This window comes from Eretmochelys imbricata, chromosome 15 (assembly GCF_965152235.1).
Source record: "Eretmochelys imbricata isolate rEreImb1 chromosome 15, rEreImb1.hap1, whole genome shotgun sequence".
Lineage (NCBI taxonomy): Eukaryota > Metazoa > Chordata > Testudines > Cheloniidae > Eretmochelys > Eretmochelys imbricata.
This window is the reverse complement of record NC_135586.1, coordinates 15,796,985-15,813,319: the sequence shown is the minus strand read 5'-3', so window position 1 is coordinate 15,813,319 and position 16,335 is coordinate 15,796,985. Positions and strand designations below refer to the sequence as shown.

Sequence of the window (16,335 nt, the reverse complement as noted above, 5' to 3'; positions counted from 1 at the left end):
GCAGACATGACACACCTGTGACGTATTCCTGTTTTGACTTCAAAACTGATCTCACTGTGATCAACACTGCATGTAAAGTTGAAATACGAGCTTTTGATGATGTTGATTATATGGAAAACAATTCCATATGCCCGCAGAATGCACCATTGGCTGGTCCTGTAAATGCTATCAAAAGCCTTTTCAAAGTCTATGAAATTTATGTAGAGTTGCCGTTGCCATTCTAAGCACTGTTCTATTATGTTTCATAGAGTGAAGATCTGGTCTGTGCATCCACGCCCTTTCTGAAAATCAGCTTGCTCTTTTCTGAGAAAGCTATCAACTGCCCCTGATATATGCTGGACTATGATCTTACACAATACTTTGCTTGGCACAGATACAAGTGTGATACCACGCCAGTTATTACAATCACAGAGTTCCTTTCTTTGGTATCTTCACTATGACCCCATTTCCTTTTTCCTTTTCCCAGACTGATGTAAATAGAGGGGCCAGGATAAATGCTGCTAATTTAAGATTAAAAAGGAGGTAAAAGTTGATAAAAAAAACCTGTCATGCTTATCTAGAACATTAAAATGAGATTTTTTTCAAAGCAGTTTAAGAGATTTGGATGCCAAATTCTCATTAACTTTACTAAGAACTGGTGTACAAATCCCTAAGCAGTTCTGAAAATCCCACCGTTGGTTGCTTTTTGTGCTGCTTTCCATCTTTAAAAATCAAGACATGTAACGGAGCAAAAATATAAAATACCTTTGGGGTCTGCATTTGGAAACAGCCTGTTCCATGGTACCTTATTTTTGTGTGGCAGAGAAAGCAAGTAGTTTCTGGCCTTTAAATTGATTATACAATTCAAGTCTTCTTGAGAAGGAGATCCAAGTATACCTAAAAAATGCAAAAGAATTTCATTCATATGGAAAGTACATTGAAACAGCCACATTACAAGCTTTTGATAAGACTAAAAGATTTCTGCTTTTACTCTAATATTACTGCTCAGATTTATTTAAAAAAAAAGTGATAGATGAAGTAATTTGATATAAATAGCTTTCACAAACAATTCTGACCAGGTTTGATCATCACCCACAGACATTTTTATATTAGACTTGTATCAGTCTGTGATGGAGAACTGATTTTTGATCAGCTTACAGAAAAACAGGTACTATCAAATATGAAATGAGCTACATTTGATTCTCAACAAATGAACTAAAAATGAACCTCAATTTTGTAATATTCAATTTAATATCATCATCAATACAATAAAGAAGAGATCATCTCTTCATTCTCCAGAAAAGTTATTTGACTTAAACAAGTGGCTTGGACTGTTCACTAGTAGAGCGATACTGTATGAACCCTTCTTTATAATTATTATTACTAATTTATATATGTGATAGCATTGAGAGGATTCAATCAGGCTAGAGGCCCATTACCCTAGATACCCAACGTGATTATAACAAATAATGGGAGGGAAGAGAGAGAGGGAACAAGGATAACAATAAAAATATCCCACATTTACATAGGCTTATAACATGCAGAACTTTATGTCTGTAAACCTGTTAAAAGTATTTTCCGATATAAGTAAGATCTAGCTATCCTCAACTGCCCTTCAAACTACGTTGATCATTTCTAGTAGGCATCACAACAGAAGTATGTAGATGGGGAGCGTAGTGGTCTTGCAGAACACTTCAGGAAGAGTATTCCATACATATAATACAGTGGAAGAAAGCATGGAGACAGCTGTTGGAAAGGTGGATAAATGGGTGGCCAAGCCTGGTATTGTTGGTAGGGATCCACCAATGAGGTAAGAGACAACTGTGGAAACAGAAACTACTTTTTATAAAAAGCTTACCAAGGATATGGTTCAGCTGATCAAGGTAATGTTTTCCTGGAAAGATGGGTCTGTTGGAGAGCATCTCTGCCAGAATACATCCTACAGACCAGATATCAATAGACTTGGTATAACCCTGAGGGGGAGGAGAAAAGAAGCCCTTTTGATATTTCATTGTATAATTAACACAGTAACAGGTTATATGTGCTAAAGTACTGTGGTTTTGAAAGATAGGGCACCAGTGTAATTTAGTGATTTAGATGAGTCATGCTTAAGACATCATACTGTTATATAATTATTCTTGCGCAGCGAGGAATAATCAAGCAATGTGTGTCAAAAATATGAGTGAAAGTAATGCTTTACTTGGAGAAGAAATGCACAATATTTCTTAATCTAAAGAGATTCTCTCTTTAAATTTAGTTGTAGCTGTTGCCAATTCAGTTTGAGAACTGTGAGTGTATTTTTGTGAATTCTCTGATTTCAGGGCCTGTCTACATAATAGATTTTAATAATGTTTAGCTGTCATAGAACACCTTGTATCAGTAGATCATACCAAGTTTGATTCTACCAAAATTGTAAGTAACTTACACAACTACGTATAGAAATGTAAGAACCACAGTGCCCAGAAGCATGTTGCATACTTCAAATACACACACACGGTCCTTTCCCCAAGCTTCTACAATCAAAGTATTAGGCCACAAAATACTCAGAGTAACAAGCCTTTGGGATGTGAGTTGGTAAAAAGAATAAGGAAGGACAAAAGTTACAAAAATAAGTTTACCTGGTTACTTTAGAGCGTATATCTGGATAAGCGCCATAGTATATTTACATATATACACACAAACATGTATAAATGTTTTGGGTATATAGAATTTTGTAAAGAAATCATGTGAGATGTCTTACACCATTTTAAAATTAATTAGCAGGCTTTTAGGAGGGTTAGGTGTGAGAGGCAAGAGGAAATTGGGAGGATATGGCAACAGATAATCAGACCGCTATTGTGCCTTGAAGTGTCCTGTGAGGTGCTGATATCAGCAGGGTGAGCGGCAAGGATCCAGCTGTTCTGAAGCTGTGCTACAGTTGAACTACCTGCTTCTATGAGCCACTTGGAGAATTTTGGGTTTTGAAATACCAGCCCTTGATGGCTGCTAGGACTGGTGCAGGAGAGATAATATGGGACATGGTCTCCTCAGCTCATGGGGGAAGGGCACTGAACTGGTTCCACTCACACATCGCTACTTCACTTCTGCTGTGAGCCATGAGGGAAGTGTACCATGTGTTTACTTTGCTAGTGATCTTGACAGATTTCCAGGCTCTAGAAAGCTTCTGTTATGTTTCTTCTGCTGTGTATAAAGGACCTAACCAGGTTAGGTAGAGCTAACTCTCAGGTGTCTGCTTAGGAAGACACCACAAAAATGTGAAAGACCACCTACAACCCTCTGCCTCTGGCACAAGCAGATGGGACAAGAGGTAGCCCAGACTTACCCAGATTGCACTGTTACAAACATGGCTGTGCAGCATAGGAGGTGTGGGCAGTACACCATGGTTGATACATAGTTGTGCCAGGAAAAGTCCTCCTGCACAGACATATTGAATCATGTTAGCTGTAACCGTGTCAGATAAACATATCAAAGCCTGGTTACACTTAACATGGTTCTGTCTACAGAGTAAAGTAACTAATGTGCTAAGCAATTAAATTCCATGAGGAATGTAATATGTCCAAGAAAAAGTGCTATATGCATATTTAAATTGGAATCTGGTAATCCTCTTGTTATTAAATTGAAGTTCTCTCTGACACATGCTAACACAATTCTGCGAAACCTCGACTAGCAGTAAAAAGGGTAAAAGGAGCAAGTGATCATTTGAAATATTTGGTTTTCAAACTTAAAACAAAAAGGAACTGAAGTCCTACGGCCTTGCTGCTGATATACCAAAATTCTAACAAACTCTCACCTCCTCTCTTGGAAAACTAGAAAAAATGTGTACTGAACTACATAGAATATAAGCACTTCATATATAAAGCAGTACTGTATACATTCATGCAGGCGTTTACTAGCCTGCACAAACAACCAAGTCAAACCCCTTACATTTAAAATCTTCTTTGGTTCTGGCAGTCTTCTTGGTGAAGACATCTTAACCACTATTTAAGTTGCTCAGTAGCCCGCAATGACATGAACGATATGATTTAAAGGGAACTCTACTGTAATACAAATCTAGGCTATCTTATAGCATACTTTTCTTGTTGGTCCATCTACAGTCCTTACCTTAGAATTCAACATAATTTCAGGTGCTCTGTACCAACGCGTGGCTACATATTCTGTCAGGAACCCTGTGTGATCATGATCTGGATCTGCGACACGAGCCAGTCCAAAGTCACAAATCTGGTTTTAAATTTAAAAAAACAGTATTAGAAATACAAATTTTAGTGTTATAATTCACCTTGGTTACTACCCAAACTATCTTCCCTCAAGCCATTGTAAAGCTGTAAGCCATGCAATGATAGGGTAAATTTAACATGTAAATTTGTTTTCTCCATATCTAGAAAAATATATAGATTAAAAACATAATTTAACTAATCTAAACAAAGAAATTATGAATATTTTGCATTCACATGCTGCCCGGTCATTAAAAGATTTCAAAGTGCTTTATGAAAATTGAGTTAAGCTTCATAACTTTTGTATGAGATAGGCAAGTATCCCCATTTTGAAGATGAGGAAATCAAGGCACAGATGTTCAATATTACTTGCTCAAGTCACACAACAAGTCTGTAGAAAAGCCATAAATAGAACAGAAATTGACTAATTCCTAAATTTTAGGTGCAGGCCTATTCTTATCTTGTAGCTGGGTTGGAAGAGAGAGAATAGTTGGATATCAGCAGAACCACTTCCTGCTCATTAATGGTTTTCTATGATCTATCTACTGCACACTGCTACTACTTCCCCTGCACAGTTCAGTACTTCTCTTTTAAGAAACTATTGCCACCACAATGCAGTCAATGCAACAGAGGGATACTACTGAGCCATGAGATAGCGGTAGACCGGGGAGAATGTAGACTGCTGAGGAAGAGAAAAGCTGTAAAAAGATGATCAACCCTTTGGGCAGACACACCCAGTGCTTAATTTGTGCCAGGGCTAAGCCCCAGTACCTCTAGGCTTGGCATTTCACAGCCTCGGCACCTTTGGGCTTGCCACATCAGTGATGAAAAAAAAGATTGCTTGAGCCCTGGTACCTCTTTCAAGACATATTAAGTATTGGACACACCTAGATCACAACAATGGGAAGCAATTCTTATCCAGACTGGCAAATTCAGCAGAAAGCGGGAGATCGCTTTTGTCTATCCTCTGGTGAAGACACTGTAGAAAGTTGAGCTCTAGCTGATGGAGGGACTGGCAAGCCTTAGGAATGGGGGAGGTCATTCCAGGCACATTTTGAAAAGGATGGTGCTTGCTACAGACTTCTTCCCTTTTCCAAGGCAGGGGAGGAGAAGAAAAAAAAGTGAAAGGGCCACTTTTTGTTTTTGTAAGAGAATATGGAAGAAAATGGAAAATTTAGAGACAGACAGTTCTCTGGGAAACTGGCCAACTGCTAATGTCTTATCTCACTGGGCAAGTGGCTGGCTCATTGAGTGACTTGAGATTCAGCCACATGAGTAAGCTTTCACTTCTCCTTCATGAGGAACAGTTTACAAAATGGAACAGTCTACACAAGAAGTTTATCACAGAGGAACTTTCTCTCCATCAGAAAACCACTATGGCTATGGGTAGAATATTTCCTCCCAGATAAACTACCAAGGTACAGAACGTGTAGGATAATGAAATAAAGATAAATATAGACAATGAAGTGGGATTTTTCCCTAGAATTGTTATAAAGGGATACTCATGCTGTATACTTAATTGTGAATTCAAGAAAAGGAAATGGCAATTCCTTACTTCATATCTTGTAGTCAAAAATAGATTATGTAGTATCATGTAGAAACTCAGGAGGCCTCATCAAGGAGAAACATCTCCCTCACCAGATGCAAAGTGTCAACAATAATCCTAAGAGTATTTCTTCTATCCTTTATTCTGCTTTTCCATTTTCTGATGGAGGCAGATTCTTGACAATTTAGATTTTTTAAAATATAATTCTAAATGTATTCACCTACAAAATTCTCCTTTTAGGATTATATCAAATGTTTGTAATAGGCTGGTGACATTTGGAAGTAAATAGTAAAGTATGTCAGGAGAATCACATATGGTCAGTTACAAAAAACAAATTAAATTACGCATTGTGGCACCACAATACAGACCCTAAGTTCTCAGCAGTAAAAACAGAAAGGAGTTTTTCAAGTAAAAAAGTTGATAGGAAAAAAGAATGGTTGCAGCAATTGAAAGTCTCACTTTCATCGATTAGAGAGCCTTTGGTAAGATGCTTGAGCAAACAGTATAAATAAATAGGATTGTCTCCAAGAGAAAAAAGCCGCAGTTAAGTTCAATGGCATGAGTTAAACCATAGTTAAGGGCTCAATGAAGTTACTTTGCTAGCATAACCTGAAGAAATGGTAACTGCTCTAAAAGCTTCATTTCACATTGTTAGAACCCCAGTTCCCGAGAGAAGCTACTAAAGATGTCTCTCCCTCCTTTCACTATTCAAAAATATCCAAACACTGCTATCTCCAAAGGGGATACCTTATATGTCTTATACCCTCCACCCTAGAGGGAACTGTTCCTCTAAAAAAGTTTGATTTTTTAAAATATAAAATTATTCTATTTCATTTTATCCATGATTTAAATCCATCATTTTACAGATGTTTAGATATAAAGACACAAATAGGCCAAGGGTCAAACTGTCCAACAGTCATGCCCATGATCATGCTAGTCTGCTGCCAAATAGTTGTTTTCTTTCATGGCCCTGTTGTTCAACCATATACATAGTAACTGTAAACATCAAAGCACCCTTCTAGTTCAGAAGCATGCTCTTTGGAGCTGGACTGTCTTCGGTGTTTGGAAAGCACATAACATAGTTAAATAGTCCTGTAGTGCCTGAAGTACCACTGGGAATAAATAGGATTAGTGCTCACAAAAGTCACATTCCATGTATTTCTCTTGGCTCATGCCTCTCGATTTTCTTTTCTGTGACTTTCTTTCTAGGGTCAAAATGGCACCTGTTATCCCTTGAGGATATACGCATACACACGGACTCTTCTACTGCTGCCAACCTCTACCTTATAAGAGGCTGAAGATTTTTACCAATGCCTGTTTCCTTCCTTAAAGGAGAAGGTGCCTCCAAGGGCTGCTGAAACCCCAGAGCAGGGGGTCAGAAGACACGGGCATAGGACCAATATTCCAGTATCACTTGCCTCCCATGCATTATGGGACTGGGAGGGGCCGGCCAACAAAAGCAAGAACTCAAGGTAAGCACTCCAGTAACCAGTGTTTGGGATGAGCAAGTACACAGCTGAATGGCAGAATGATTTTTCCTAAAACTAGTTGTGACAAAGTTACAAGCCTAGTTACTGGGCTTATATTTTGAAGACTGCCTTTATAAAGACAGCTAGAGACATTTTCAAAAGAAAGCTTAATTAGGTGGAGCAGAGCTTGTAACATTAGACCGACAGTTTAACATCAAAATAGAGGCTTAATTTTTTCTATACTCCCATAATTCTTGATGGAAAGGGCATTTTAAATTAAACTCTTTCCGAGAAGTTATTTTCTAGGCATAGACTACTCATGAGAGTTTCAGGTGCCAAAAAAAGAGTTCCTTAGGAAGTTAGTGGGAGAGTCAAAAATCTGCCTCAAGGTGGCAACAGTTTTTTGGCCTTAAATATATAGTTATTACTTGTGGTTCTATATTATCCTATGCTTTGAAAGTGGCTGTCACAGTTTTCATTTGATAATTTTAAGGGGAGGTGAGAAAAAACAAATCAGTGCATCTCTGTCTGTATACTACAGGACACATTTAAGATTACACTAATTAATAGGGGTTACTTGAAAGTAAAATGAATGTGTTTATGGAAAGGATAGTCGATTCACAGGTGAGAAAGTTACAATCTATTACGCAGAAACCAAGTCTTGCACTAGTTTACAAAGACTGGTCTTTAACAAAAGCTGGTTTAGCAATGTTATCAAGAAAAGCTCACATTATTCACCACAAAAGTTTCATGACTACAGCAAGTAGTTTATTAAGTCAGGGGTTCTCAATCTTTTTCTTTCTGAGGCCCCCACAACATGCTATAAAAACTCCACAACCCAGCTGTGTCACAATTTTTTTTCCGCATATAGAAGCCAGGGCCAGCATTAGGGAGTAACAAGCAGGGCAACTGCCTGGGGCCCCACACCACAAAGAGCACCACTAAGCTAAGTTGCTGAAGCTTCTGCTTCAGCCCCAGAGTGCAGTCCTGCACAGGAGGACTTCAGTTTTCTGTCCTGGGCCCTAAAGAGTCTCGCGCTGAACGTGTTGGCGGACCCTCTGAAATCTGCTCACGGTGCCCCAGGGGGACTCAGACCCCTGGATGAGAACGACTGTATTAAGTCATTGTACAAGGGAGTTTAATTTGGCTGAAAAATGACTAATTTGCAAGAAGGTTCCAACTAACCTTGAGATCACAAGTGGTGTTAAGCAGCAAGTTGGAGGGTTTGAGGTCACGATGCAGCACATTGGCTGAATGAATATATTTTAACCCTCTCAGGATCTGGTAAAGGAAATAACAAATGTGGTCGTTGCTGAGGTGTTGAGTCTTTAAGAGCTTGTAAAGATCTGTTTCCATGAGATCTTGCACAATGTATCTGTAAGCCACTGGATGTAAGGCAGCAAACAAATCCATAACCTCATTTTAGATATCCATGTAACGTGCTATATGAACTACTCATTTTTAATTTCAGAATTTAAAATTACTGCCAAGCCACAAATTTTGTCTCACGGTTTCCTTTATTTTCACTTTAACAATCACAAAACAATTTGGAGATTTTCGATTTTAAGATTTGGTTCAGATCAATCTGTTCAATGATTCTGTTGTTACAGGATTAAGAAACTGGTACATAATGTGTCAGCTAATCATAATAAAACTCCTTCATATAAGAAGTTTATTTTATTTGGCTCTGAACATGAGAAACTGTATGTCTTCAGAGGATTCTTCTCTCTGGCAAAAAGTGAATACTCTAGTTTAACAGGTGATAAAACTATGAGGAAAAAAAGACGTTTGTATTCAGTATTAAATAAATGTTAAAGAAATAAAGCTTAGAAGACAGCAATTTCTGACCTAGGCTTCTCATGTCCAGAAACCAAATTCCCTCTTGTATTGTATATTTGTCATGCTGGATCAATCAATCAAACACCACATCTTTTACACCTAGTACTGCATTTTCAAGGCAGATTCTTCCATCCCAACCTGAATCGCATCTCACCTGCTCCCAGTTCATCCCCCCTTAAGGCACCTCTTAGAGAGAAATATGTGGATTTGTAGATCAGAACCACATAATCCCAGTGCAAAAAACTGGCCTTTGTGTTACAACAAACAACAGTCAAGGTAAATCAAATAGCAATAATTAGTTTTCTTTCCCTAAATCAACATATCCCTTTGAATTCTCAGACCCAGGTGGAACACTACCTGCACTCAAAGTACTGTCATTCTATACTGCTTAGAGGAGAACTGAAGACACTTTATACTGATGTATAAGTCTTCCAACTTTGGCTTCACCTCATACTAAACACATTATTAAGCCAAATTTTCCAAGGGGAGGCAAACTGGGTATAAACAACAAAATCCAGTTGCACATATCAGGTACATTTAACTGCCTGTGAACAGATGCAGAATTTTTCATATACAGCAAGTACAGCTGAATTTTTGCAGACTTATCCTTTCAGCTCACCTTTGAAACAGTCTAGATCATTTAAGGCAGGGGACTCAGGGGACTTTCCCCACCACAAAGTATACAGCTACTCTGCCATTTCTGTTCCAGAGGTACTAGGCTTTATTTTAGGATCAATAAGGGTTGAACCATTCAATCTAGTTTTAAGATAAAGTGGCTAGATAAAATAAAGACAGATGGCAATGCCAGAATCTCTTGATCTAGGATTTAGAGGAAAACCATCGGAACACTATTTTTGGACCTGTTCATGTAAAAGCTGGTGTTCCCCTTAGGAATGAAACCAGAGACTATTTGAAGACTTCTTACTGTGTAGTATCAAATATAAAATGCAATGCTGGATATTTTGACATTTTCTGAAATACTCTAACCTGGCCAGAGGCACACTAACACTACAGACTGGAATAAATAAGTCAACTTGAAGAAGATATTTAACTATTTTTATATTGGTTGTAGGATGAGATATATATATTGGTAATAACGTCATTACAGATTGCAAACAGAACTCAAGTTTTACTAATGTGACAAAGCTTTCCTTTCAGTTTACCAGAGCACAGCAGGTAAATTCTTATCACAATTTAATAGCATGATGAAGGATGAATGAAAAATAAAGTGTAACTGCCTCAACATGTAAAGCAGAGAACCAGAACTATCAAAGAGAAAACAGTGCAATCCATCATTATCTTACACCTTTAAAGGATACACATCTTTCATTTGCTCAATAGTTGGAGCTCTGATAATGTCATTAATTCCAATAATATTCTCATGTCTGAAGCGCAGGAGGATTTTGATCTCTCTCAGAGTTCTCTGGCAATACGTCTGGTGCTCAAAAGGGCTGATTTTCTTTATAGCTACTCGAACTTTGTTGATGTTATCATAGGCAGAACTGGAAGAGAAATTCACAACATTAAATTGCACAGAATATTAAATCCACTTAGTCCACAAAGCAAGAATAAGAATTCTGCAGAATCTAGGGACTGCACATCCCTTTTACATTCATGAAGTGTATGATGGTCAATATGACATGCATTTTAATTTTTCAACAAATACTTGGTTGTATTGCAGCAACTGTTAGATAAATCTGGGTTCTGTCACCAGAATATCTGATATCAGAGGGGTAGCCGTGTTAGTTTGGAGTTGTAAAAGTGGCAAAGAGTCCTTGCTGCTTTTACAGAGTATCTGAATTATTCCCATGTATTTAAAATTATAATCAACACCAGGAAGTATCTTTCTTTCTTATCAGCCTGTAAGAAAAGTAGGGTTAGGGTTATTTTATTTTGTGAGCATAAAGACCTTACTGAAAGAAAGGTCTGTCAAAGAGTTGAGGTTTGAATTTAGTTCTGAACACGGAAAGGCCTATGGCAATTCTCTCTTGAAGCAGTTACGAGTTTTACAACATAGGTCCAACTTCTATAAAAAAAATATCTCCCACACTCACAAGCCTCTTTCACTGATCAAAATTTTCACTGTTCCAGTGAAATGCAGCTATCATGGAAGGTCTTGATTGTAGGAGAGAGATGTTTTCACACGCAGAAAGATACAATCCCAAACAAGGCTCTGAGTAAGAGGAAAAAGTTCTTGGACTTCATTCAATAGAGAGCCAGAGCATGAAGCAGAGAACCCCCGTAATGTGTTCAGTGACCTATGTTTCTAAACAGGTAAAGTGATGTAAATACACCAGCCTGAGCTTTTGAGAGCATGTAGCTTCATTTGGAGATGTATCTATATAGAGTGTCTGTATTCCTTTTTAAAGTACCTAATGTCTACAAATTATGCTTTATGTATTGAGATGGCAAACAAGAAGTCTCAGTGAAACTTCCATGATTTTCTAAAACCCAGTTTTATATTACGTTGCAAAAAGATATACGTTTACGAACATCAGGATGCTTTCTATGCTCCTATTATAAAAAATGACAAAAACCAGAAGTGTCTTATTACAGTTATTTTTGTGTGAAGAAAATGTGTAATCAAGGGGGACAGTTAACTCATAATTTGGTCAAAAATTAATTTTGTAAAAACCTCTGAAATCCCTAAGACAAACAGAAATGGTTACACAGTAGGGTTTTTTGTTTTGTTTTTAATTCCAATTAAAACAATGAGGGGTTAAACAAGTTGTGTTACATCAGAGAGAGCTGCTAAAATTTAGGCCACCCAATCGATAGGCGCAACAAATTTTTCATAAACAAACAATCAGAAAGTTCCTTGTGGTTCTCATCAGGAGGCCCACTCTGCTGAGAGGCCTGAATATCTTTTGATCAGGTAGAGTAGAGCTACATAGAGGAGATGCTCAGGAAAAAGGACCTCAAAAGGAATTCCTGAAAATGGCTGGCTATTTGAACCACTCTCCTACCCCAAGAGAGATTACTTGGAAAGGGGGGCGGGGGGGATGAGACGACACATTTCAGACACTACAGTACTATTGCATATAAAACACTACATGAAATGAACATTATGTTTGCAAAAATCAAGCACTTACAAGATATTCAGTTTAGGTTACCATTACCAGTACAACCTTAATTCAGCCCTCTTGTGTGAATACATCAGACTGAACCAAAAATTTTGAAGACTGAATGAGCCTATTTAGGAATGAACAGAAGAAATCTTAGGCTGGTTCATTTCATCACTGTACACAGACCACCTACTTCCCCCTCTGTATTTGTTCTCTCTCAATAAAGAGCCTACGCTTATTTCACAGCTCATGGATGGCAGATATGTGACAGAGAAAGAGGAAGCAAATTGTTTTACGAATATTTCATGACCAGTATTAGGCAATTGATGTTGCTTAAATATATAACACTTTCTATTTATGAAACACACGTTTCACTCTCAAGCTTTAAAAAACAGTACTGATGTTTTTGCTTTTTCAAATGAATACAAAGTCAGTTATTTGTGGGATAACGATATTTATTCTCCCAGAAAGCAGAAATTCCTTCTTTCCTTTCACAGAATCACTAATTTTTATCAATTCAAAATATCAAATTTTGATATGCTATAGTTCAATAATTTCATTTACATTTCTTGAAAATTTTCCTAGCAAGTTGGGCAAGAAGTTTAGATTAGATTTAAAAAAAAAAAAAAAAAGTAAAAATACAGTTCTGCCTTTCAGACAGTACTACCTTGTACTGTATGAAGGCAGGGTGGAAAAAGCAGGGTATATGTGGTATAGATGTAATCAGTTTCCTCTTTAGTGTACATCTTGCATATAGTCATTTTTCTCCCTTCATATCAAAGGATCTCATCACACTAATGTAATTACTAAGTATTCATTTCTGTTATTGCCACAAAGCTCACAAAAGCACAAATGAAGTGGAAGCTAGTGATAAAGGAAACTGACTTGTGAGCAGTTACATTGTCTCAAACTTTGTTTCATCCCTGTGCAATTCAGTGTAGCAGGATTTTTTTATTTTTATTTTTTTCTTACATTGGCAACCCGAGTGATAACGCTACTCTAGTTGTACGAGTGGGTGCACATTTGCCTCTGCAGCATATTGGTAGTAATGTGAATAATGTAGCTACACAGAGAATCTGTTGAATGCCAAGTTAATACTACGTCTCTCACACAGAAATGTGTCCCCTTTGAGTGATTATTGCAAAACAAAGAGTAACAGAACTTACACAGGAACATACCAGAGCCTCTTTACTAGACATGTATTCTAAGACAATGAAGGACTTTAATATTAAAATTGTTGAAATAGGTACATGGATTTTCCAGTCCCTTAATGTTTTCACCAACAGCTTATTTGTCAGGATATACAATAGAAGACAGAGTCCCTACTTTAAGGATCTTGCAACTTAAGTTATTAACTTAATACTAGTAAACAAAGCTCTATCTTGGGGCATTAGATTGAACACCTGGCCACTTTCACCTCTAAACTGATTCAAACACAGCCTGGGTTGGCTCAAGTAAAAATGGATACTTACTGCGAAATAAGATGGTGGTCTCCGTCCATTGCACAGTGGACTAGCATAAACATTACAAAATTACCATAGTTGGAATTCTTGTTGGGAGTCTCAGAAAATAGGCCAATGACTGAAACATCTCCTCAGTTCTTAAGATGGTCTCTACCCCTTACCACAACTACCTCATTCCTCTCTCAGATCATTACTTAGGCACAAATTGGTGAAGAAGCTTATGCTGATGATGCCCATGCTGTCTATTTCAGTGGATAAGGATCATCATCTTCAGAAATGACAGTCTACAAGTATTAATTAAATTGACAAAAAAATTCCATACAGCAGCTCACTTCTTCAGTGAGAAACCACCATCATCATCAACTGTTTACATTTTCTCCAGACTAGATTTACTGTGACTGCCTTCTGAAGAAGAGAACTTGTAGACCACCACTAGCTTTCATCACAGGAAAAACTAGGATGCCTACCTGCAAAATGGGGGCAATATTTAGCATACCAATTCTCACAAGGGTTCTGTGAGCAATAATAAGTGTTCAAAGTTTTTTGGGGATTCTCAGGTGAAAACTGCTAGTCTATACCCTTGAGTTCTTAAGATAGTTTATCATTGTTAGTAAACTGGAATAGAGTTCATCTTCATTACATGTAGTGCAAACCTTCTTCCTGTAATGGTTTGTATGTATTATTCATAGTTTCAATGAACCTAGTTATTAATTCTTTAAACACATTCAAAGATGACAGATAAACAAACCTTTTTTTCCTGTTAATGTTCAGCTTTACAAGTTGATGCAAGCATATGGCTGTGAGTGCTCTTTAACTGTATCATGATAATTTTAAATACAGATATTTTGCAACTACTGAACAATGTTCCTAATTTTATACACAATGTTATTCCAATTTCCAGCTCTGGTTGGATTTGAATACCTTTACATATTTAACACCACATTCCTTAATATTAGAATCTTTTTTAAAAGGTGAGTATTAAGTATTTTGCAAATATCTAATCTATATTGATCTCAGTTGAGGAAGCAAGTTTCAGTTAGACAAGTAATATTTATAACCCAAGTAGTTTTATAATGCCATTTTTTAAAACAGACTTTTCACCTTTTACAACCTTTAACTTTTTTTTTTTTTTTTTAAAAGCCTAGCCTTAGGGCACCCCTCTGACAATGTACTGCACAAAAGCATACACAGCTCCACATGCGGGGCTGACAGAACGCATCCTCACTACTAAGCTGGGCCTCTGACATGTACCCCATTCCTCATTAACTCCTGCTCAAGTAGGATGGGCCTACTACTAAAACTTAGCTCCTTCCACCACCAGCAGTGGCAGCATGTTCACCCACCATTTCTACTCCTCACATGTTTCTTATGGAGCGGAACTGGAACAAGTGAGAGCACGTTGCAGCTGCCACTGGGAAGGAAGCCAATTCCTGGCAGTGGTCTCACCCATACAGAAGGTTGTTTCCTCCCACAACCAGAGATAAACTGCCTAGTCTGTCACCACCCTCAGTCCTCCTTCCCCAGCTTCTTCTTCACCTCACCTTGCCTTTCAGCCCAGCTTGGATCCTTAGGGAAGACGGTGTGGGAAGAATATTCACCCCACACAGAGAGTTTTGCAGCCCGGATAGTTAAGAAGTTATATACACACAGTCTACAAAGCTACAGGTGACGCACACTGTTCTAAACTCCCAATCAGCCTGCCATTTATTTAAATAATTATACAGAAAACTAAATAAACAGCTGATTGGGAGTTTAGAGCAAGATCTGTTTTATCTGTAGCCTAGTGCTACCTTGGCAACAAGACTCCAAGGGCATGTCCAGTGATAAGAAACCCACTGAAATATAGAATGACACTGCTAATAACTATGATAGGAAAACTGAAAATAATTCCAGCGGGTCAAGCCATTCTTGGGAAAAATGGAAACTGATCTTTTACAAATACATTTATCCTTTTGATTCAGTCTTCATTTAACTCAATCCTAGGTATCTCTGCAACACTGACATTTAGGCCAACTTTCACTGTAAAAAGATTAAACTTAAGACTCTGCTTGTAAGAAAAAAAATAATACTGTATTCTACCCATGGTACCACACAGAGTTGTTTCATGGATTTGCTACAAAAGTTACTCAAAATTTTTAATTTAGATTTGTCAGCCTTTTACACTTATTCAAAATATTTTATTTATTATAAAAGGAGCTAGTTTTTATTATTTGTCTGTATACATATTTCCTCCTCAGAGAGTAATGAATGGAAGATGACAAAAGTGTCATGGAAAAAAATATTTCACACTTCTGAAAGAGTATTTGCAAACTTTCTATATAAAATTGAATAAAGTTTCATTATATCACTGAATGTGCTTTTTTGTCCACATCCCTAAATGTCTAATGTTAATTAATGTTAATTTCCCACCTGTTCATATCAACTTTGAAGATAAAACTTCAATGTGAAGGATTATATTACTTAAACCATTTTTATAAGCATTGCTTTATAGAATCAGTGTCTGCTTTAGAAGAAAGGAATGTCTGAAAATGTTTGGATTTAAGATAAACTTGTCTCATTTAAATGGACTTCAGTTTGTAGACATCAGCCACACAGTGTTCACTTAAGTTTGCATTTTAAAAACTTTAATAGGTTATTTTTAGATAGCTAGTAAGCTGTCCTTTAAGCTCCTTTGTGAAATTTGAAATTAAATACTGTAGTTTTGCATTCAGAAAGAAATTGACTAATGCTAAACTATACAGTTAACATTAATCTACCCTGTTT

At 37.3% G+C, this 16,335-nt stretch overlaps 1 protein-coding gene across 2 annotated transcripts in view; it reads right to left on the bottom strand.

The window, feature by feature from the left end:
- The window catches only part of MAPK1 (mitogen-activated protein kinase 1), a 49,840-nt gene that overhangs the window by 12,222 nt on the left and 21,283 nt on the right, over window positions 1-16,335 (bottom strand). For both annotated transcript variants that reach the window (XR_013348033.1, XM_077834667.1), the window contains exons 2-6: window positions 10,364-10,546; window positions 8,391-8,580; window positions 4,081-4,197; window positions 1,838-1,952; window positions 745-876 (exon numbers count right to left, since the gene is read on the bottom strand). Coding sequence is in view for 1 of the 2 variants with exons in the window: in XM_077834667.1 (XP_077690793.1) it covers window positions 745-876; window positions 1,838-1,952; window positions 4,081-4,197; window positions 8,391-8,580; window positions 10,364-10,546 (737 nt within the window). In the remaining variant the exon portion in view is untranslated. The remainder of the gene's footprint in view (window positions 1-744; window positions 877-1,837; window positions 1,953-4,080; window positions 4,198-8,390; window positions 8,581-10,363; window positions 10,547-16,335) is intronic.